Source organism: Elgaria multicarinata, chromosome 3 (genome assembly GCF_023053635.1).
Source record: "Elgaria multicarinata webbii isolate HBS135686 ecotype San Diego chromosome 3, rElgMul1.1.pri, whole genome shotgun sequence".
Classification (NCBI taxonomy): domain Eukaryota; kingdom Metazoa; phylum Chordata; class Lepidosauria; order Squamata; family Anguidae; genus Elgaria; species Elgaria multicarinata.
In genome coordinates, this window is record NC_086173.1 from 63,514,905 (window position 1) to 63,539,420 (window position 24,516).

The window sequence follows — 24,516 nt, forward strand, 5'->3', positions numbered from 1 at the left end:
TCCCTCCTACACAGGGAGGGACTGAAGCACGGGGCTAGTTTGCTGTGGTGCTGTTAGACCTGATACTTGTGTACCTTTGTTGTCAATTCCCCAGGCTAGCCTGGTGAGTCTTTCTGTCCTAAGTAAACAGAAAAGGACTGTGGATCCCATACACAGAGCTTATGTAATAGTGCCCACATTGCTCTTGAACATCCCAGTTTTGTTGCATTCATTCAGACTAGGACCTTTTATGGGGCAGGGATGCTAACAGTCTTCCCTTCATATAGCCCTGATCTTTGCTGAGTTTTCTAATTCCTTTTGGAATTGTAATAATGCAGGAGTGTAAGCACATAACTCATTTCAGCTTTGGTTGCTTTTGCTAGTAAAAGGGAAGCTGGTTGGAATAGCCCTTACTGACATTTTCATATGCCTTAAGCTGCATCAGAATGTCTTTCTAGAGTTAAGCAGCAGGCATTAACAAGAGCTGTTCTGCTGTACTGTCCCAGTTTGAGGCTGGAAGTTTCCCTAAGTGCTCCAGACAGAGACTCCTCACTTCCTAGCACCCACTGCTTATGTAACATATGCACTACTTCAAAAATTCTGATATTTTACATCAACAGAAGGGAACCTTACAGCTGCACAATAGCTGTCTTTGTTGTATTTTGTTTAATCTCACCTCCACAGGGAAAGAAGACTGATGGCACCAATCCAATTTTCATAGTCTGTGGGCAGGAAGTACATCCTTCTCCCTTTAATCAGATGCTTATTTACTACATTGATGCACAGCCTCACTACTGCAATTTGCTTTGTCTATTCCTTGGCAGCACTTACTGCAGGAGCCACATTTTCTTCCAGATAAATTCTGTCTTGTATCTGGTATCATTTCACAAGGAGGAATCACCATGCTGGCTCAAAGCAGAGATCTAGCCAGAAATTCACCTTGGCAAGACTGGAGCCAAATGGTAACAAATAAACTTGGAACACAGTTCACTCACTAGAAGATTTTTGGCCTTAAGATTCTACTACAACTCATGCTTGAAATAGGTGGATCCAATGGGAAACTGGCAGAGTGAAGCAAAGGTTAACTTAGGCTACTGCTTCTACAACTTGTTGAGATCTCTGGAATATCAAAGTGATAAGGATTGAGTAAGTGTTGTGTATCTTGCAAAGCTGCAAAGGCACTCTGGGTGCATCTACACACTACAATCTGAAATCAGTTCAAATTGTGTAACCATTATGATTCCTTGAAAAGTATCTCGGGAATTGTACTTTGATGAGAGTGCTGGGAATCCCTTATTAGAGATCCCCAGACCCTATAGAACTAGAACTCCCAAGGTTCCTTGGTAGGAATCAATGATCACTAACAGCAATCCTAAGTGCAGAGATCCTCTAGGAGGCAGATCTGCTGAGATTACCCTTGTCTTTCACAACAGTACCTGGGGCAGACGTGAGCCACTTGATGTCTGTAGTGTGCCAGCTTGTGGAGAGGCCTCTGCCTTCAGGACAACAGGGTGGGATCTTGGATCCATACCTGTTGGTCAGGAGCCTGTGAAGAGAAAAGGTAAGGGAAATAGCATCTGTAGCACATTGTTGAGGTTGCTGGCATTCTTGGGCAGTGCGTGATTGAGATCTTGTGGTGGGAATGGGGCAACCTGTGTGTGCTCGTGCATCAGCCTTGTTCTCTGTCATAAGGGAAAGGATGTGCTGTCTACTGTGGCTCCTCTGGTTGTTCTCTTGTGATTTGTGGGAGACCCCTCTGGGTAAAGAGAACATTCATCACTTTGGGCTTCCAGCCTCTGCTTTGCAAGACCCAAATGGGAATGCACGGTTAGAAATACAATACAGGCAAAAGATGTTAGCAGAGTGGATAACATACACTTCTTCGAGAGAAAAGCCTGGATTTTGAGTGTAGAGTGCTCCCCTATGTTGTACAAAGTACACTTCATCCTAACCCCCTCCAGGTGATGGAACTTTCAGTTAGGAGTGCACTGCACATAGGTTTGGAAATGGTTTAACTTACAGTGCTTTAAATTTAAAAATTCCACTATTTAAAAGTTTGCAGCCCTGGCATTTTCTGGCTGCTTCACTACATCCATTTTCAAAATATAAGCCAAAGAATATAACATTAGAAATAGTCATGACACTAGAGAGCAAAGAAGAGGCTGAAGAAAATACTAATAGATAAAGCAAAATTTAAAAAATCTAAGACTATTCAAATTTTGAATTGTAATGTTGGATTAATTTTATTAATTTGCACTTGTAGCTTCAAATTTGAAATTAGCATTCCATTTGAAAAATGTTTATTCATAACTGCTTGAAATGCATTAATTTGGTAAAAACATGACTGGTTTTCAGTGCTCAGTTTTCAAATGTGTTGATTATTGACCTAATTTGAACTCTGTCTTGTGCTCAAAATCAGACTAATAATGAGCATGCTTATTCAGTCAAGATAGCTAAAATTAAATGTCAAGATTTATCTCTTTCATGCGGTGGAGGAAAGCGCTACTTTTGGGTATCTAGGGTGTGTGTGTGGGTGTGTGTGGCCATGATGAAATACAGTTGCATAGCACTGCTTTGTAAGGAAGTTGTATAACATGATTTATAACAAGTCTGGCCATTGGAGTTCACTTAAAAGCCAAGGTTCAGCCTTAGAACCTAGTTTCAATACCAGGATCATGACAGTCTGCTAGAACATGGGATGTACACTCCCATATCTACACGTGGACTAAGTATCACACTATTGGTGCTGGATCAAAGTGGGCACAGGCAGAGTGACCTACATTAGGAAGTATGACTTGGAATGGCCCCTATGGTGCAATTCTAAACACATTTACTAGGACATGGGAGGGAAACTTCTGGCCCATGGGCAAGATCCTGCCTGCAACGGTCCCCATCCAGCCTGTGATGGCTCCTTGGATTCCTCCAAGGAGCAGGTCTTGGCCTCCACTCTTCCCAACTCTGTCCAAGCCTGTTTGTGTGGCACCCATGGAGAATGGGAAATAGGTGATGTTGTTGTGACATCATCAGCCCAAGGAGGGCACGGTAGCAGGAAATTCAGGGCCCCCACTCCTGTACTAGAGACTAATCCCCATACGAAACACAGGTTTACTTCTGAGAAAACACGAGTAGGATTGCACTGTAAATTTTCTCCTTTTTTCTAGCTTAATTGGCTGCACATAAGGGATAATGTATGGACAATTTCTACAAAGGGTCCAGAAATCAAAGTAGATTTACAGAGACTTTTAGCTGCTGAAAAACAGGAGGAAGGGTAGGCTTGAGGTCAAGCAGAGAAGTGACGGTGTCCTTGTGAAATCCTGCCCCATAATAATAATCATATTCTCTGTTTCTTGTCCCAAACAGCATGTGACCCCTTCTTTTCTCATTCCTACTTTCCCCTGACCTTCTACTTACCGGAAAGAAGAAAATGTCCACCTAGGGGGTTGCTTTTCCTGGGAAAGGTGCAGTGTTGATGTCCATTGGTGGCCAGGTGTCCTACTTTACTGAGGACAGTCCTCTATTTTAGAGAGCTGGCAAGAGGGACAGCCCTCTCTTTGAAAAGTTGTCCAAGTCTACTTTCACATCAAAGAACCATAAGAGGGAGAGCAGCAGTGGCCTTGAGTTGTCCATCAACACTTAGTACCTAGACAGCAGACTGAGCAGGCGTACAGGTCACATCAGTCACCTCCACTGTACTGAGTTGAACTGTGTCTCTGTTAAAATTATAGGTATTATTTCTAAATGTGCATCTATACACAAATTTGCATATGCACATATTATGCAAATTGATTCCCCCTTGTCCTCTTTTGGGGTGATGCAATTCCTATTTTCGGCAATGTGTGAGTGGCCTAACTATTCCTATACCTAGTTGTCAAGCAAAGGTGCACAGAGTAATCCTTCATGCAGAGATCCACTAGGAGGCAGATCTGCTTGAGTTACCCTGGCCAAAAATCCGCTGCATCCAAATCCCCTCTGGCTCTGGAGGAGAAGGGCAGCAATGCTGTTAGTGCGGAGAAGACAATCACACCTGTGGTGTTTATGGAAATGATGCTGCCAGCAAGCAATCAGGAGCCCCCACCTTCAACACATTCACCAACACAGGCAGTCCGTGAGGCCCCACCATCCACCGTGCCCAGTGCACATACATCAATGTCAACGTTCATATACACAGAAGCTGCATAATGAGCAAAGGACTGAGACCCCTGATGCTGTTGTGGCACACTCTGGAAATGTAGCTTCACACTGTCCTGGAGCATTCCTGGTTTGAAACCACCATGGAGAAGACTTTTCCCCATCGTAACTAACACCCTAAACACACACACACAGAGCCCCCAAAGACCTGACAATTCAGCACAGCCCATAGATACATCCACACACCACTACAAAACCACACAAACTATGCAAAAGACTGTAACGTGTGAAAGAGCCCCTTTCTCTCTGGCAAACAAATAATCCAGAGCAGACAATGGAGCACAAATGTTTCCCTGTCATCTCCAGAAACAATTGGGCACACTCTGCTAGCCATCGCTGAGCAGAGGCCGCTAAGACAAACAGCTGACTCAGAGGGGATAGTGTGGCTGCCCTGTGAGGATGGGGAGAGGGTCTGCTAACCGGTGGGTGAAGGGTGGGCCCAGCAGAGCAAGCAAGGAGAAGAGGCAGGCAGACAAGGCAGGCAGGCTAGCTAGCAGAGGTAGAAAATCAGGCTAACCACAGTGAGGGGCACCAAGGGAAGTATAGGAAAGATGGACATGAAGCCTGGCAGAGAAGGTGTTTAGTTTGGGCCTGAAATGGAGAATCCCACTCAGATGGACAGCCCTGGCTAGCATGCTGCTGGGGAAGAGGCTCACTAGGGGCGGGATGCTGGTGGTGTACAGGGCCATGACCATGTAGCCAAATAATTCTTTGGCTCATGAGATGTGCTACTCAACAGCGCAAGGGTTTGAGTGGGCAGCTGCCACCCAATCCAGAGTTGCTGGTCAGGTGGACCAATCCTTGTGCTGTATGTCCTGTGACCTACCCCACTCTCCTACCCCATACCTGACTTTCTCATCTTGCCATGCATTGTGTAGAAAATATTCAGTTACTCCATTGACTCCTCCTGCTTGCAGCCCACCCCCAACCCCTTTTATGGGGCCTTCTTTTAAATATGGGAGTTGGGATCCAAGTCTGAGCCATGTCTTTCCATTCCTGATGTTCCCCTGAACCCTTCTTGGGCCCCAGCAGCTGTCACACCTCTAAGGCTGATTCTGAGACCATGTTCCCCACCTTGACTCTTATCAGAGGACTCACACTGCAAGTCCAATTAGCCCCAGCAAGTGTGGCCAATGGTCTAGGGATGATGGTCCAGGTTCTGGAGGGGCATGGCATGGGGAAGATTTGCCCAAGGTATCCCTTCCTAATTAATCTGGGACTGCAAATTAAACACACCGTTCAGTGATGCCAACTCAAATGTCAGTGGTCTTTATTAAGTAATATTCGGATGGATGTCAGAAAAGAAAACAGAGTAGTTGTCAAGCTCTCCCCACACCTGGGCTCCTATGCTTTGTACAATAGCCTTCCAGACACTGATGATACATTCTAAGGAGGGGAAGGCCTAGTGGCTGCTCCTGGCCAAGGAGACCGGTCGGGCGGAGAGCAGGTCAGCTGAGGTGGAGCCAAGGGGCCAACAACATCTAGTCTTCCTACACAAAAGCAACATGGCATCCATTGCTATTCCACCAGTCAATCACAAACCCAATAAAATTGTAAAAGCAACAGAACATCCATTGCTTTTCCTCCATGCAATCACAAACGCAAATAAATTGTAAGAAAAAAGAAAAAAGTCCAGTGTTATTTCCTTGCAACACCAGACCTACCTAACTATGCACACAAAAACATGCACTTGTCTTTTCTTTCTTTCTGAGCAAGAAGTCATGGTTATGGGGCAGTACCTTTTTTTCTGAGCAGGATACGCAGCGGACTTGGGAACAGGAAGCACAAATGAGTCTGATAAAAAGTTCCCAAGCCTGCTGCAATAATCTTGCTCAGACAACCCACAACCACCACACCACAAACACCAGATCTTGCTTTAAAAAAAGAGAGAAAATAAATTACTTACAGCCACCAGATCTTGCTAAAAAAATTTTTTTAAAAAAATGATGACCCTCAGCTACCAGATCTTGCTCAGAAAAAAACACCCACAGCTACCAGATGTTGCTCAGAGAAATTAAGAAATGACCTTCAGACCACAGATCCTGCTCAGAAAGAATAAGAAATAACCCAAAGCCATCAAATATTGCTCGCAAAAAATAAGAAATGATGCACATGTATCCAGGATTTAGGAGGGTCTTCTCTGCTGAAGCTCTGGAACTCCTTTTCAAGGGAGACCCATCTAGCCTCTTTTCTGATCTCTTTTCACCATCAAACAAATATTTTTATTTTATTTAAACAGGTACTTGGGCTGACAGATGTTTTTTTTTTTAAATTACATCTTAACATTTTTAACATAGCCATTGTTTGATGTATTATCACTGGTTTTATCTGCTTGTCTGTTTTAAAATCATCTCATTACAGGTCATTTTTTATTTAAAAAAATGTTTTGTTGCATTTCTGTTATTGAACAAACAAGCTGAATAATATATACTGCACTGGCAGCATTTTCATACTTTGGTTTGGATCCACTGGTGTCATTCTGCTGAAGGGACTGCTTATATCTGCCAAACCAGGAGGGGGCAGTTGCCCCTTCTTCTGCAGCCCTTCATACTCAAAACCTGCCCCGCTGCAGAGGGGATGAGAGAGGGAGAAAGTCCCAGTAGAGTTACTTTGGATGTAACCCTTCGTATTTGACTTGTATCACACGTGGTACAAAGAATGGCCCAACTGAATAGCATAATGTAATATCAATGGATTGAAACTGAGATTGTACACCCAATATATGTTATATTGTCTAAATGTCAAAGTTTAGACTAAAAATAAAAGTGAAAAAAGTAAACATACCAAATAACATTTTATTGGAATGGCAATGAAACATATTAATTTATATAGCACCAACCATGTGCATAGTACTTTACAGAGGATAATAGGTCAGTTCCCTGCCCCAAGGAGCTAACAATCTAAAATTCAACACAGGGAAAACAGAGGCATATTGTAAGCTGCCTTGCACAGGCAGTGCAGCCTGAAAGGCGGCTTAAAAATCTTTTAAATAATAAATAGGGAAGGGAAATGCAATTGTTTCAGTTACAAATGCTCAGCACGGCATAGGAATGAGGAGATTGTGCCAATGGGAAAATTGGGTTTTGAGAAGAATTTTGAAGTAAGTAAAAGAAGTGGCATTATGTACGTGTTCCCAGTGGGGTACATACTGACACACTGTGATAAGCTTTAGGCTGCAATCTTTATCACATCTAATAGATTGTAATTCTCTTCTAATCTAAGCAAGCATGCCTAGAATCGTACTCTAAGTCCCGCACATGAGTGTGAGCAATTTTGTAACCATTATTTCCGACATTTAGTTGATAGAGGTAGGAGAAAAGGAATAAGGCCTAATTCTGTCCCAAATATACAAGAAATAAACCTAGTTGCTGGGGGCAGCCAGAGGGAATCAGAAAAAAGCAAGGAAGCAAAGCAAAATCAAGATGTTGTTTTGAGAAAAAGTTAAGTAAAGTCTCAAGGGCTGGGCACATTTTCAAGGAGAAAAAACTATTAGCCATGGTGTTCAATGGATCTTTGGCTATTAGCTTTGGCTATTGGGCAGTTTAGAAATGAAATGAAATAAATAAATTTATAATTTACTGTCAGAGGCCTTCAAAAAGAATAGAACATTATTGTGTTTTGCATTATTTAGTGTGATCTTCCATCATCTTCCAACATCACTTCATATCTCTTCTGTTGTGGATTGAGGCTAGATCTGTGCTCAATATCCAGTGCCTTGCACCCTTGCAAGGCACTGGATATTGGTTGTAACTTCCAGAGACAACAAAGAGTTGTGTGGCACCTTACAGAGTAACACATTTATTACAACAAATAATAAATATGTAAGTATTTGAGGTGCCCCAAACAAGAATGTTGTTATTTTCTGGTTGTAGTAGCAGAAGTGGCGTTGGTGATGTTATAGACTTGTCTTGTGTTAACAATGGCCAAACATAAAATATTGTAAAAATGTGGAGTCTAAATTCTCCATAGTGTTTATGGAGCTCAGCAAAAACCTTTACAAAATGGGCTTGGGTAACACAAGGATCCATTATATCAAAAAGGGATCCTCATGATTTCATAGGATTTTTTAAAGAGGACACCCACAAACCACCACCCAGTCACATAGCACATCTGCCTCCATGGACTGTACCAGAAAAATCCTGGATCCACCACTCATGGGTGCAACTACAGCACAAAAACATGGATCCGAGGCAGGGATCCTTATGATTTTTACAGAGCAAATCCCCCAAAACACTAGCATATCACAGTGCACACCCGCCTCCACAGACTGAACCACAAAAATCATGGATCTGCCACTTGTGTGCTCCTCCACAATGCAAAAACATGGATTCGAGGCAGGGATCCTCATGATCTTTACATGAAAAATATCCCAAACCACAATCCAATCATCTGCCTCCATGGACTGTACCAGAAAAATCTAGGATATCCCACTTCTGGGCATGGCATAACTGATATGCAAGTGTCTTGGGGGATTTGCTCTGTAAAAAAATCACAAGGATCCCTGTTTTGACACTGTGGCAAATCTCACAAGTGCTTGATCCATGATTTTTCTGACTTAGTTTGTGGAGGCAGACGTGCTCTGTGACTGCATAGTGGTTTTGTGGGTGTCCTCTTTAAAAGTCACATGAAATCAAGAAGATCCCTTTTTGATTTCATGGATCCTTGTTTTACTTTCTTCCTGTAGAAAATAGTGACAATTGAAGACAAAATTTCATGACCTTAAGACTGTGGATCCTGGAGTGTAGTGGTTAGAGTAATGGACTGGACTTAGGAAATCCAAGTTTTCTAGTCCCCACTCAGCCATGAAGCTCACTGGCTAATTTGGGGCCAGAAGCTGATCCTCAGCCTAACCTACCTCACAGGAATGTTGTGAGGACAAAATGGAGAGGTCAAGAACCGTGTAAGCAGCCTTAGGTCCCATGCAAGAGGAAAAAAGGGTATGATATAAATGTAATAAAAAAGTAAAAATAAAATAAAAAACCCACTCAAAGAAGTGATTACTCCCAAGCAAGTATATAAGGTTGCAGCAACAGATCTGGATACTATCCAAAATTAAGTCCACTGAATTCAATGTAATTTGTTTACTCAAAGGTATGTTGCAGTCAAAGTACTCCCCAGTAATGGGAATAAAATTAGGTCTGATGAAAGGCATTAATTTAAATTGGTTTACGGGTGTCTGACTCTTCATAGCAGCTGATTTTTGCTCAGCTTGCAAAATTCTTGCATAACCTGGGGGGGGGAATGGTTAATGGCTCCACTTTAGTTCCTTAGAATTCCAAGGAAACCCCCCCCCCCCCCCCCCGTAGAAATGCTTCCGCCAGGGGGCATCTTGGAGATCTTGCAAGCCATCCCTGGGATGGGATATTCCAAAGAAAGATTTAAAAAAGGGGGAGCTTGGAGGTGAATTTTCAGCCAGAGGAACCAAAGATATTACAAGCTTGATATGTCACTGTGATACTTAAAAATAATGGCTTGATATGGAGTGAAGAGTTTTGAGGTTTTATACCCATGCTACATTCTTGACTTGAAATAGTCCTTTGCTCCCCTCCCGCTCCAGACTCTTTGCATTCAGATTGGCTTTGCATGTCAGTGGTGTAGGTGGCAATGGAGTTTAGGGGCTGTTGCGGTTTCTTAATTCTTGCTTGCTTAACAGATTTCCTTGTCAATAGATAACGATACAGGAAATTAATATGTTTAGTGGAGCTTTTAAGGGATTGGACCAAGAAAGTTAAAGGGAAGCAGCAAATGAAGCAGGATTTTAACTACTATTATAGCTGCTCTCTTGGAGCAACCATTTTGAAATACCTTTCATTTGGCTATTTTTATTTAGGGCTTTTTAAAAAATGTCCCATAGCAATAGCCAAGAACAATTACTTACTTCATAGTATTTGTCAGGCTCGTTCTACTGTGAGTATGGATGTGTGTCCATAAGAACATAAGAAGTGCCATGCTGGATCAGACCAGGGGTCCATCTAGTCCAGCACTCTGTTCACACAGCAGCCAACAAAGCAGGACATGGTGCAACAGCACCCTTCTAGCCATGTTCCCCAGCAACTGGTGCACACAGGCTTACTGCTTCAGATAGTGGAGGTAGCACATAACCACCAGGGCTAGTAGCCACTGATAGCCTTCTCCTCCAGGAATTTACCCAACCCCCTTTTAAAGCCATCCAAATTGGCGGCCATCACTATATCTTCTACCCTGAATCTCCCATTGACCAGCTTCATGGGATGACTTGAACTGGGTTCTAGTATTATAATAGAGGGAGAAAAATGTCTCACTATCTACTTTCTCTATACCATCAAAACTTTTATACACCTGTACCCTATACCTGCCTTTTTTCCTAAGCTAAATAGTCCCAATGTAATCCTGTTGTAAATAAAGTACACCTTCCAAGGAGCACTTGTTTTTGAACCTTTGCAATCATATTGCTGGGCATTTGTATCTCCCTTTAGTTGCATTTTTCTAAGCTAAACAGTCCCAGATAGTGTATCCTTTCCTTACAGAAGAGTTTCTCCAGGCTGTTTATTGTTTTGGCTGCCCTTTCCTGCATGTTTTCCAACTTGAGAATATCTTTTTTTTTTAAAGTGCAGTGAGCAAAATTCTTTATGTGCTGTGACATAAATCTTCAAATGCATCACAGCTGTAAATGCCCTCAGGTTATATCTGGTGGGGCAAAGAAAAAAAATGCTAATTTTCAATTCTTATTACTGCCATCCAATCTCCATCTATTAACCATTTATCAAATGTTCTTTAACCTGTGCTCTGTTATTGGATTGTGGTTTGGGGGATTTTCCCTATAAAAAATATGAGAATCCCTGCCTTGAATCTATGCTTTTGCACCATGGGGGCACTGTGGAGTGGCATACCCATTTCTTTTGTTCAGTCCACAAAAGCTGATGTGCTCTGTGATTTGTATGGGTTGCTCAGTAAAAATAATGTGAAATCAAGAGGATCCCTGTCTCTGATCCATGTTTTTGCACCGTGGCTGCACCCACAAGTGGTGAATCCATGATTTTCATGGTTCAAGCCATGGTGGTATATGTGGTTTGGATCAGATGCTCTTGATTTCATGGAGTTTTGGGGTACTTTTCTTGTGAAGATCATGTCCATGTTTTTGTGCTGCAGACACCCACGAGTGGTGCATCCCGGATTTTTCTGATACAAACAATGGAGGTAGATATGCTCTGTGATTGGATGGTGGTTTTGTGGGTGTTCTCTTTAAAAATCATATGAAATCATGAGGATCCTTTTCTGATTTCATGGACCTCTGTTTTACTTTCTTCCTACAAAATCCAGACTGTCACGAAATGCAATAATCCACAATACATCAGGCTTCAGTCTTATTACATAAGATCAGCTCGTTACATAAGCTCTGGGCTCTTCCCTCCCGCCCCCTCTAACTTTAGCAATATTTTTTCAAATCCTGCGGAAGTTTAGGCGAAAAAGAAACCGCTGAATTAACTTTGCGCAGCCTTTGTTTCACACCGTCTTCGTAGCTACGGAGGCACAAAAGTCCAGAGTAGATCATTTCCCTTTCACAACGGGTTTATGGGAAGGGTGAGAAGATGAGGGAACCCTGAGGGTTAATTAATAACAAACATTGATGAATGTAAACAAGGAAATGGCTGCAAGCAGTCAAAGGGTGGGAAAGTCCATATCAACGGAATTGCATGAACAAAGAAAGGGGCGGTCAAACCGTGTTACGCGTTAACTCATCTGCACACGCTCAATAGAATGCTCATTCTGCATTGGTTGTTAGGCCACCGCCAAGAAGCGGTCTTTATTCCATATTGGTCAATCGAGGACACTGGAAAAGCTTTGCGCAACAGCGAACCCCTGCGTCCGCAGCACAATGAAATCCATGGATTTGCTGCTACTCGGAATCCCCGCTAAAAGCACCCCAAACTTACGATCCGATTATCTGTCAATCGCAATGTGTGTCCCCCCCTTCTTCTTCTTCTTGCACGCCCCGCCCCTCCCCGCTTCTGCCGGAGATACATTTCGTCCCACCCCGAGCTCCACCCTTTACAATGGACATTCCTTGGAATACGGACAATCTCGCCATTCTAAATATAGAACCCTTCGCCCTCATCGCTAGGCCCGGCCAACAGGCGGGGCCACCCCAAAGTGGGTGGGACTGTAAATCTCCTGTTCACCAATCGCAGGAACCGGTAGAGACGTACTGCTTCAACCCGACACTTTTACACAAGAAGGAGGCGGGCGCCTACGAAGAACTCGTCACGGCTCGAGGGCCAATAACGGCCTGGGCTGCGCTAGTGGGGCCAATGAGGGAGCGATAGCCGCCTTGGCAGCCAATCACACGCGAAGTCGGGGCGGTGCCACTGCAGCTACTGCCGCCAGGGGAGAGGGGGCGGAGGCGACACCGGGTCTGGCAGGGGAGGGGGGGATTGGGCCTGGCTGGGCCCAGCCGGAGCCTCCTGCCGCCTGGACCGACCGAGCGGGGAGAGCGCCCTCTCCCCGCGGGCCCAGCCCAAGCCCAAGCCCGGCCCCGCCTGGCCATGGGCAACGCGGCCACGGCCAAGAAGGGCGGCGAGATTGAGAGTGGTGAGTGCCGGCCAGGGAGAGGCGAAAGCCGGCTCTGGCGAGCGGTGGGAGCGGCTGGGGAAGCGCGGGCTGGAGCGCCGCCGCTGTCAGGGAAGAGCCGGGCTCCGGGGCGCCTGCGAAGCAGGAAGTGGGGTGGCGGGGCCGCAGGCTCCGGGAGCAGCGGCAGCGCAGCGGCCAGGGTCCTAGGCCAGCCGTTCCCGAGAGTGGGGAAGCCGCGTGGAGCAGTGCGGGAGACTTGCCTGTGTGAGGTTTGGCCGGCGAGCCGCAGGCAGGGCGCCCGGCTGTGCGTGGCCTTAGCCTTGCCGCCTGCCTCTGGCGTTCCCAGCCAGACCCTTTGCCGAAGCCTGCCGCCCCATAAACTTGCCCTTTCCGTGGGAACGGCCTTGGCCTTCGCACCCTGTTCGTGGGCAATTGAGAGGCATCTGGCCGGCTGTTGTTGGAACACTGATGGATCTTCGGGGCAGATCTGGCAGAGGCCTCTGGTGTTTTTATGCCCCCTCCCCCCGGTTCCTCTGGGAACCTGCTGGTACAGCTTTTCCACATGGAGTCGCTCTCCTAAGCTTCTCAACAGAAGTCATTCTCCTATCAGCATTTCCTTCCCTTATCTAGAGCATTTCCTTTAACGCTTTGTCTGATGGCTCCACGTGTGTGTTTATTCATGGGCGAGGGGAGTGGTGAAATGAGATAACTTACGTGTGACTCTATGTATGCTCCTGAATTATTATTTTTCTTGGCTTTCTGGCTCTTCCTAATGCAGCCAGTTTATCTTAGCTAGTCATGCTGGTGCATTTAAAGCCCGCTCGCAGTGTTTATTTTGTCTATATTTGGTATGTTAGCTGTTCTGCCGTAATATATCAAACAGATGTAAATATAAAAAGGAGCATGGCCTCTCTAATCTGCAATTGTTTAGTTCACTATGTCTGGCACAGAATATATGCACTGATCCTAACGCTTTTTGCTATTACTTTTAGACAGGCATGACAGGTTCCTATTCATAGACAGCTGGCCCTGTTAAAACACAAATGAAAGCTACTTAAATCAGGAGAGAAAGATGGATGTATCCCCTGCGCCCCAACCCCAAAGGAAGCTGCAGACCGGAACTGCGAATTGAGTTGGTCAGCCAGGCAGGAAAGTGGCCTCAGATGGATATACTAGCAAGAAAGCAGGATGTTTGTATGTAGCTTAACTAGACGGAAGGCAGAGACTTCTGTTTGGATTGCCTTGCTGCAAGTGGAAGGCAGGATCGGGTAGCCATCAACAGCCTTGCAGGACAGACAGATGACTGATGCTGGAATGGGGCTTCCGGAGAACCATTTAAAACCTACTTTCTTTTCCCCCTCCTTTTGGTTCTTTCCTTTCTGTCTTCCTGGGGACTTGTGGCCTGTTGTTCAGTTAGGCTCGGGTTTGCCTGTCACACTTCATGCAAGCAGTGGGCAAGCAAACCATTGCTTTTTGTCTGCAGCAGATGAGGCTTTATTGTGCAATCGCCTGCCTCATTCATGGAATTTTTATGCAGGGTCCAGATGACATTGTGATCCATCTGCCTGGGTTTTCCCACTGCTGTATCAATATTTTTTGTTACCAGGAAAAAAAAGACATTAAGGAGGAAAAGACGCAATCACTGCACAATACCGTTTGATTGGTAGCACTGGGAGTCATCAGTATGGAAGCACACTAAGATGATTCTTTAGTACTGATGCACCTGATACTCTTCAGCATCTCTGAAGTCAGACTTGAGCAAGAATGCCTATTAAAAAAGGGAGAGGAACAAAGATACAGAGCAATAGTGAGAAATAATTTGTACATGATGGGACAGGAAGAGTGCAGTATAGCAGAAAGTTCAATTCAGGTCTCCTAGGTGCCAGTACTATGCTTTAAACATAGAATTGCCCATCACTCCTTAAGGCTCCCCCAAAGCAAGGAGAAGATCAGAAAAAAATGTATTGTTAGGGAATGTGTATGGAAACTGCAAAAGAAGAGCCAGGGCTTTGGCACATGGGATATTTGAGCAGGCTGAACCTCATCTGGAATAAGGGAAGCAACATGGGAGCCATGCCTGTGGCCTCTGCTTCTAGTGTATGTTGACTCAATCCTTGCTTCAGCTTGTTATCCCGAAATCCTTCCTAGAATTGTGCACATGATCCAGGAATGCCAACTTGTCCCTGATTAAATATTTTTTCCTAGCGTATTTTACTCTTGAGAACAATATCCTGTTGGTGCTACTCAGGCTGAAGCAATTGCTTTTCCAAAGAGATTCCTGTACAGCAGGGGTGTTGAACTTCAGGACTGTAAGCCACGTTTGGCCTGCCTGGGTTCTCCAAATAGCCGTATCACTTCCCCTCGCCCCACCCTTTTTCTTCAACCGCTGATCATTTAGTGGTTTCTAGCTTTTGTGCAATTTCCCACCATTCTAAAAGGCTGAAATCCTTCTCCTAAGGCTTAGTTACTGTTGGTAAAAGCTTTAAACGAAATATGCTGGTATTTTGTCCCCTCCTCTATTTTCCTGTGCCCTAACTCCCAAGAGCTTCTCTGAAACTGAACTTGACAATGGGGCTAAAAGAGGTTTGGCACGCCTGCTATATGGCAGGATTGTTTTGTGGCTTGTGGTTATGCTCCCTGAAGTACGAGAAGTGGACAGGGCATAGAGCAATTGCTACCCCTGCATCGCTTAAGGGCCTTGTGTTATTTATTATACAGGAATAGCCACAATATTTAATGCATTTATTCTTCTACTGTGTACAGCAATAGATCGGCTCCCTCACAGATTCTCAGTCCAATTTGACCCAATTTGTCGCTGTTAGCAAATCTTAGCAGCATGAGTCTAGAAAGCAGTGCTAGGCCTGTGCTTCTATTGCTGTTGCATAGAACTTCCTTGCAGATGTGCCATCTGATCTACAAATGATTGGTACTGATCATTTTCCTCTCAATTCTCTCACCATCCCTCTCAATTTTTGGCAGGATTAAAAGGAAAACAAAGCATAGCTTCAATTAAATTGAGTGTAGTTTTAATTTGATGGGTAATATATGTGATGCTTTTTCAGCACTTAAAGGAAGCACTGTTTCAATACTACTGTTATTAAATGGGACATCCCAGTGCCAGTGGTTCAGCTGAGATTTTACTGTGATCGTGTGGGGATCTGTTCTTGGCCTAATGCTTATTAATTTTTCATAATTTTAAAAACATATGCCCTGCTTTTAAAAATAATAATTCAAATCAGTTTACTCCAAAACATTAAAACAATAAAATATAAAAATACAAATAATATTGTGATAAAATTAAATGGTAGTAAAAGACAACTATATTGTATTACATGACAGCAGGAGCTCATATTCTGAGAACAGGAGCAATCAAATCAACTAATCCCAAAGGCCTTATTGAAGAGTTACGTTTTAATCCGGCACATAAAGGCTCCTCCCTGAGGAGGGTGTTCTATACAGTTGGTACCACAGGTGAAAAGGCCCTGCTTCTAGTAGATACCTAGTTAGAGGCAGTGGGTTGCTCAGAGAAGGGCTTTAGATGTAGAGTGGAACGCACAAGGTAATTATAGTAGCAAGTGGTCCTTAAGATACTCTGGTCCCAAACTATTGCTTGTTGTTATCCAGTTTTTCTCCGAGAAAATGTAGTATCATGCCTGAGAAAGTTGCAACTGGCACACACTAGTGGTATGGGAAGTAAATATAAGTGGGTTGCATAGAGAACCATGGTTTAGTAAATCAAACTTCGAAATGCATTTTAATCCACCCAAATGCAAGAGTGTACATTTTGGATATAATACAGATAACAATAAATGTAGTTAGAAAATATTCCTGCTGACGTTGTGATTGGATGTGTTACTTAAGAACAGGGTAATGTATGCATTTGTATTTTCAAACTCTTGCTCAACGATAACAGGTTCTGTATCAAAAAGTAGTTGAATTCTGCAGCCTTTATAAATTATGCAAATATATCTTTTGCTTATTTTATATACTTGATTCTATTCTTGGCTTCTGAGATTCCTTCCAGGTATTGCCGCCACACCTTCAAAGCTATCTTTGTAGCTTCAAGGGCTAGAAATCTGGTTTAAAAATGAAAGGTGATATTTTTCATGATACTGAACTCTGCATTCGATAATAAATTTCCGTGGTTTTAACCCGCCTCTGCCTAAGAGCACAGTAAACCAGGCATAAGATCATAAGAAAAGTCATGCTGGGTCAGACCAAAGATCCACCTAGTCCAGCATTCTGTTAACACTGTGGCCATCCACCTGCCTTCAGGAAACACACACAAGATATGAGTTCAACAGCACCCACCCACCGATGTCACCCAGCAACTGGTGCACATAGGCATACTGCCTCTGATACTGGAGGTAGCAAATAGCCATCAGGACTAGTAGCTGTTGATAGCCTTCCATTCCAGGAATTTGTCCAATTCCCTTTTAAAGCCATCCAAATTGACTTTACAAGCAGCAGTACTGTTTCCTCCCTCTGTTTTTATATTACACCACATTTCCCCCAGGTCTGCATAAGTACCTTTGAGTTGGTTCTTGTTTTCTGTTTCACTCTGTCCAATACCATGTACACTGATGGAACTATATTTGGGGGTGGGGTGGGGTGGGGTTAAAGGTTCCTCCAATTTGAGAATATCTAAGCCCAAATACGACTTGCCCATGATCTTACTTCTGAGTATAAAGTGAGGAATCCCACTTCTGAACTAGCAGAAATCTTGTCAATAAGGGCACAAACATCTACTGCAACTTCGCTTCTAGGAAGAGTACCATTTGGGTGAAGAATGAAAACCTACTGAGTCCCTTGAAAATGACAAAAAAAATTAAAATATGCCATGTTTTTGTGATGTTAGCATATAAAAATTAGGGAGAAATTTATTTATTTATTTATTTATTTATTTATTACATTTCTATACCGCCCAATAGCTGGAGCTCTCTGGGCAGTTATAAAGAGCAGTATATAAAGCCCCCAGCAGTTAACATTCAAATGGCTACAAAACACTATTAAAAATGGGGAACCAGTAAAGTAAGTCAATAAAGCAAATCCACAGCAGGTAGTAATTCTAGTAAATTGCAAAAGGACTCCCTGAAGTTGAAGACATTGAGAGTAGGGTGTGATTCCAAGTAAGACATTATCTCAGAAGATGTAGATGAGAAAACGAAAGAAACCAGAATAGGAGTCATAGCCAGTGTTACGTTTCTTACCACACATACTCTGTGTAAGTGAACATAGCTGTTTCAAACACGATAATGTGTACAGTGTGTGCTCCATGTATGCCCTTTAATCCATAATATAGAATGCCCTTAGGTGATAAGTTTTAGGATGCTGTTTTACAACACCTTTTTGTTGTAGATCAACAATAACTACTGTCCCTTTAGTTAGTATTCAGATTGTTAACATGAATTGGATCCTTGCTCCACCTGTAAGTAAGCACTGATCAGTGTAAAAACACTCTTCTAAACTTGCTAGCTAGAGATGGCTAGTTAAAGTGTGTTAAGCGTAACCTGCACATTTAATAAACTTGAGTATGAATGCTTAGTAGCCCTCAGTGAAGTCCTTTCTAGAATCCAGGGCTGGTGTCAGACCAGATTATTGTCCCTTTTTAGTGTGTGAATACTTGCTACTACTAAAACTTAGCATTTATATATTTGCTTCCTCCATGACTGAGTTTCTGTTGACCCCCAATATGGCCTCTTTGGTCTGTTCCCCTGGTATGGATCAATTCTGCTCATGGTCAGTGTGCAATGAGTGTTCCTACCAAACCTCCACAGTCCATAAAACATTCTAGGAATAATAAATAGCTCTCATCTGAGTCATTCTTGATTGTTAGTTGCTTCAAGTATTCTAGATCATCTTTTAAATGCTTTTAAAAATTCTTCTGGAAAAGAAACATGGACATTCCTGGAGTTGCCTTCTATGCCCCACCCTCTTTGCTGGTTTTGGAGCTGTAAACAGAACAAAAGAAACCTAACTTTAACAAAATGGAAGTTACAGGGCAGTTCTGGCTTGTTGGCTTTCTCAGATATTGCAAAATTCATCTCCTGTGAGTACTATACTTTGCCTTTGTTCCTGTGGGAGCCTTACTCTAGCAAACAGACCCCTGACAACTTCTGCATAACTGATTCACAATACCAACTAAAGCAAGAATTCCAAAATCCATATAATGTAATACCTTTATTAAGGCAAGTTAAAAAGTCACAAAAATGTGCAAGCTTTTGAGATCTCCAATTTCTTCATCAGGCAAAATGATAGGTTAGCATAAGGCCTGAGGGCCGAACCAGGTCCTAGAGGGGTTTCACAAGTGCCTCACATTGCCCTACCATATTTTAGACAAATTATTGGACCAACTTCAAAGTTCCAAGCTCTATAGGACAAAAGCAGCCCATTGCTGCTACTGTATTCCTTATAGCAGACATGACAGAGGTTGAACTGTTTTGATAAGTGGTTTGGGCAGGGAGCATGGGTAAAGCAAGTAATGCTTGTGTCCTACAGAAGCCACAAACACCAAGGCAAATCCAGGATTCTATTCTACTTAGTAATCTGCAGATATATTACCGCATTTCTTCGATTCTAAGACGCCATTGATTGTAAGACGCACACGAATTTCAGTACCACCAACAGAAAAAAGCTTTGATTCTAAGAAATAAACGCACCCGCAATTCTAAGACGCACCCCGTTTTTAGAGATGTTTATATGGGGGGAAAAGTGCATCTTAAAATTGAAGAAATACGGTAGTACAGATAAGTTACCCAAGTTGCAGCAACAATTTCTACCCCCCCCCCTTTTTAACGTGGTGTTCAGGTAGAATTGTTAGTCTGAGGATGAATGTATATTTCTTAGTGAATAATTGTGGGTGTGGCTCCTGAGCAACTGCTTAGTGTCTAATTTAGCCCTCCCACCCACATCTCTGATCTGGAATATTCATTTCCTGTGCAATCTATGCTGATTAGTTTTCAGGGTAGGCTGACCAGCAGGTTATTCAGATTTGTGACTGTAGGGGCGTAACTAAATTACATTTATTTTGCACAGTAATGTCTGGAACAAAAGAGGGCATATCACTCTACCCAATTATGTTTAAATGATGCAGAAGTTGTCTACATGAGTAAGAGTTTTGGACAAGCTGTTTGCGGTGGCCACCCTGCTCTTTCTAACTTGTAACATGTTCTATACCAGTAAATAGGTAAGGGAGAAAATGAGTGGGTTTGTAGGAATAGGGGAGCGGCCTGATCAAGCATTTCCTTCAACCATAATGCACACAAGAAGACTATCAAAGCCTCACCTGTAGAAGATTCTCTGGCAATTCTAGTAAGGAGAACAAACCCAGGAGTTTAAGCTTCCAATGGCCTAGCTACTCCTCGAGTACAGAATTGTGTTGTGAGCCACTCTGCTAGAAACATGCTTGTGCAGGGGTAATTTTTTTTTTAAAAAAAAAATACATTATATGACTTAAAACAATAGAAATAACTAAATCATTGAAGTGACTAATAATCTTATTGATCATTAGATAAGTCTTGCAGGCTAGGGTCTTTTTGCAACAGGTGCTGTTTCCAAGCATACTACATAGGTTTGATTTTTATTCTTTGTTAATAAGCTTGTACATGGAGGTTTGGAAAAGAAAGCTGCTGCAGCAGCAGCAAATACAATGTCTAGGCTGATTTGTTTTGTTTAGGTACTTTGCTTCTGCTTGTCTAGCTTAAAGGTGTCTTGCGCCACGAAATTTAAGAATAAATTGGACATGGCAGTAACCCAAACACCCTCCAAAAAATATAAGTTTTAAAAATGCTGCTTTTGAAAGCTCGTGAGAGAGGTCATGAAATACATTTCCCTAGAAATGGTGTTTCAAAAAGAGGGTGTCACCTCAGCAGACTTTGATCTGGTTGCTGTAATCCTGCTATAACAAGAGAACTTTAAACATACCTTTTAAGATTAACCCAAAACACGTGGGGAAAAACATATTGGTGGAGCTATGCCTTCAAATAATTTGGGCTCACATTTAGGGCTTTACAGATTAAAAAAAACATTTGATTAGTGCTCAGAATCAAACATAACCATTGCAAACATCTGAGAATAGAAGTAATATATTCTTTGCAAAGGAAGACCATTTAAAGCTTTGTTGCTGTATGTATTAATTTAATATATATTCTGACTTTCCATCAGGGAGCTCAATACAATGTACAACATGCCCTCACTCCCTTTTGTTCTCTCAACAATTCTGCAGAAGGTTAGGCTGAGAGATTGAATGACTAGCCCAGTCAGCTTAGTGAGCTTCATGGCTGACGGGATTTGAATTTGGGTTTTCCTAATTCCAGAATCTAACCATTATGCCACACTGGCTCTCAGGCCCATTGATGTTTTTGAGTTCTCTACAAAGGCAGCCCTAGCTCATTACAGTAATCTTTAGGCGCCAAATCCTCGAATTTACAGAAAATGGCGCAGCTGACACACCAAGCACATTGGAAAAAGACTCCTAGCGAGAAGTGCCACCTTACCGTCAATATAAGAAATGTGCCCTCTTTTCCTCATCCAAATGAAAAAGCCTATTGGGTGCATGAATGCATGCATGTGTAATGAGGCCACACATAATCTACAGGATATCAATGGAGACCAGTCAGCCTGTGAACTGAGGCACTCTGCTTACATTTCTTTAAAATATGTGGCAAAGGCAGGCTTGTAAGGATCAACCTGATCCCTTAATGGTTTGATCCTTTGTCCCTTTCTTTACAGTGTTAGTTTAGGGATCCTCAGTGGGGTGTGTTTTCCCTTTGCTGCTTGGAATCAGTCTCTTAGAATGTTGTCAAGTAGTTGCATGGATTGACCCTTCTGGGGAGCCGTACGCCAAGTGCAGAAGAGCCACGTTCCAGACTGGCAAGATGGAGGCTGGAGGTGAGGGGGAGTAACAGGCTGGATGGTCTTGTGAAGGTAGTTGGAGGGTGGGGAATACAGGCCTGAAATCTCTGATGCCAGCCCCCTGAGGCCAAAGGAAGGATATTGGGGCTTTATCTCGTGATGGGTAGTGCTGATCATAATATCAGGGAGGGAAATCTGACTGGGTCAGTAGAATTGAGAAGTACAGATCCTTTCCACTCTAAGGTGAGGTGGCTCCAGTCTGGGCCCAAGCCAAAGAACTTAGGAAGGTGAAGAATGGCTTTGAGAATATAGCTGCCATCTGGTTTCTGCAGCTGATAATGTAAGAAAAGGTAGGCTTTTTGATTTATAAAATGCTGTTCAGTCTACTTTAGACTAGTTATTCTTCCCTATCTTGTTCACCTCTGTGGGTTTGCACTTCTGGGAGGTCAAGACCAGCAGTGTTTCAGGTTTATGTTCCTTTAGACTAGAGATGGAATTTTATTTGGGTTGGAACAGTGTGTACAAGGCCGTAAAAATCCACAGCAGTGAAAATGGTGATTGTGGGTATGGTGCTCTTAAAATGAAACATGGTAAACGGATAGTAGCGGGGTGGGGGTGGGGTCACATTTTGAATTCCTGTGGTGGAGTTTTTATAAATATCATGGGGGGTTAATAGTCTGGAGGCTGTTGATTTAAACAATTTTAACAGTGATTGAAGAGAAGGGTGGTTGTTGAAACCTAAACTTCCTTATTTTGAAATGTCACAAAGTGGGAGATGCGTTGGAGTTTGACTGCTATTGATGAGTGCTTTCTAGGAATTCGAGTTGGGAACTGTTTTGAGCATGGAATGTTGTGACAGTTTTCCATGTGGCAAAAGCAGTGCTCTATTGTTATGAAGAGGTAGGTTGTAGAATTTGAACTCTGTCCAGAAGAAGTGTGTCGTGTTAAATGAGAATTTACTGAAAGGAAGGAGTGTTGTTAGCACACTGGATTTGGAATTTTGGGAAGACACGGAAGTTATGTGAATAGAGAAGGAGTAGAGCAATCAAGATACAACAGATGAAAATAAAGGGCAAAGATGCCACTAACCTTAAAAGGAGTATTTTTCATACATCTTGTTCTAGGTGCAGGGGTATCGAGCCTCTTTAAGCCCAAGGGCAGAATTCAGTTTTGGAAAAGCTCCCAGGCGGCCCTTTCCAGTGGTGGGTGGTGCCAAAATACTATAATATTTTATCTTAAAGCTCCTACTGACAGTAACTAGTAAAGGATGGATATAAATGTAACATAAATAATAAATTAAGTCTTAGAGGCGTTTCATCTTTTTAGAGTGGGGAAAGAATGTACAAAAGCTAGGAGATTGGGATAAGGGGAAAGGGTGCATGGCCATCTGGAGAACCCCAGAGGGCTGCATTGGGCCTGGAGACAGGCTGGATTTGGCTTATGGACCTGATGTTCAACACCCCCATTTTAGTGAGTTTTGTTTTGGGAAGTAGTCTTTAACCTGAGAGTAAGCCCTACTGTGCTGTGCAGCTTACTTCTAAGTTGACACACACACAGGATTGTGCTGTAAACGGCTAATTCTTTCATCCCGGGTTCTATATGGGTTTCTGTGTGTATAGAAAAAGCACACACAAAGCAGATGATAACTGTAAAGGTAGAATGCTTACAAAAAATCTGTGGTTTCCATAAGAACTTAATATTTTTGTTGCAGATTTTAATCTCAGCCTTTTTCTCTTTCCTAGTGCAATTATGTGAATGATTTCTTAGAATTCATGGCTAGGAGATAAACCAAAAGATCAAACAGGGATGTTTTTTCCATTCTGTACAGTGCCAGGGCCATACTGAAAATATTTTCTGTAACTGGAATCCCCATTTAACTCATTATTTTTCTTATACAGACATAACTAATAGAACATTCAAAATGCTCGAGTTGTGATATTGTGCTACTATAACTCAGTCCAAACTGAGAGCTTCGGCTATTGGGTGGTATAGAAATGCAATAAATAAATAAATATAACTTAATCTTTCCCTGTAATTCTGGGTGTAATGCTAGAATAAAGAGATACTTAGGAAAAATACTTCTTTTAAATATACAGTATTTAAATTGTGCAAATTTAATCCAACAAAGAGCTGTTAGAATTGGTGGAATAGGCGATGCTTTTGTGGAGTTTGGGTAACTTAAGTTGGGTACTTGCAAAGCATAGAAGAACTGTAGTAGGCTATATGTGACCCTTCTGTGTAACTGTCCATGTGATGCATTGCTTGCTTCTAAGGGCAGACTCCCTGGGGTCCACTTGAAATGAATAGGTAAGTTGTGCTACAGCTGTATGACTTGGGTCGGTGTCCCTTCAGCTTCCAATAGCCAATGTATGAATAGAACACTGAGTGGAAGGCTTTATGCAGCTTTTTACTCTTCAGAGCTTACTTTTATCCTTTTAATATAGGCTGAGAGGTGACAAGTTGAGAAGCATTATTTAATCCCATCTGTGCTCCTCCCAGGTCATGATCCGGCATCTGTGAAGTACTACAGATGAAGGGAAAAGATCAGAGGACACTTGGCTACAGATAACAGTTTGTAGGGGGTGGGGGTATGTGGCTTTAGAACCACAGTTTAACACCATTCTGTGTGGTCCAGCCACCAGAGGGAGATGTTACACATAGTTTGCAAAGATGCTATGCTACTGAAGATTGGTTGACCAGTTTCAGAATGTCTGACTTGACCATCTTTGTTACCAATTTTAATGAGAAAAACAATGGGGCATATATGCCTTTTCTGTCACTTATAACTGTAGGCCAACCACTTGTGCTCTTTGTTCAGTTTTTACTTAGTTTGGGGGATGGGCAGGTAGAGAGAAAATTAGTGATGACATTTCATGCAAATAAGGACGTATATCGTCTTTCTGCATTAATCATAAAAGACTTGAGTGAGCTCAGAGAATTTTACCAATG

At 42.8% G+C, this 24,516-nt stretch overlaps 1 protein-coding gene across 1 annotated transcript in view; it reads left to right on the forward strand.

Annotated features, from left to right (window-relative positions):
• Positions 1 to 12,572: 12,572 nt before the first annotated feature.
• The window catches only part of PRKACA (protein kinase cAMP-activated catalytic subunit alpha), a 68,078-nt gene continuing 56,134 nt past the window's right edge, over positions 12,573 to 24,516 (forward strand). Inside the window, exon 1 of the mRNA XM_063120501.1 lies at positions 12,573 to 12,735. Coding sequence (XP_062976571.1) covers positions 12,690 to 12,735 — 46 coding nt within the window. The 5' untranslated portion in view covers positions 12,573 to 12,689. The remainder of the gene's footprint in view (positions 12,736 to 24,516) is intronic.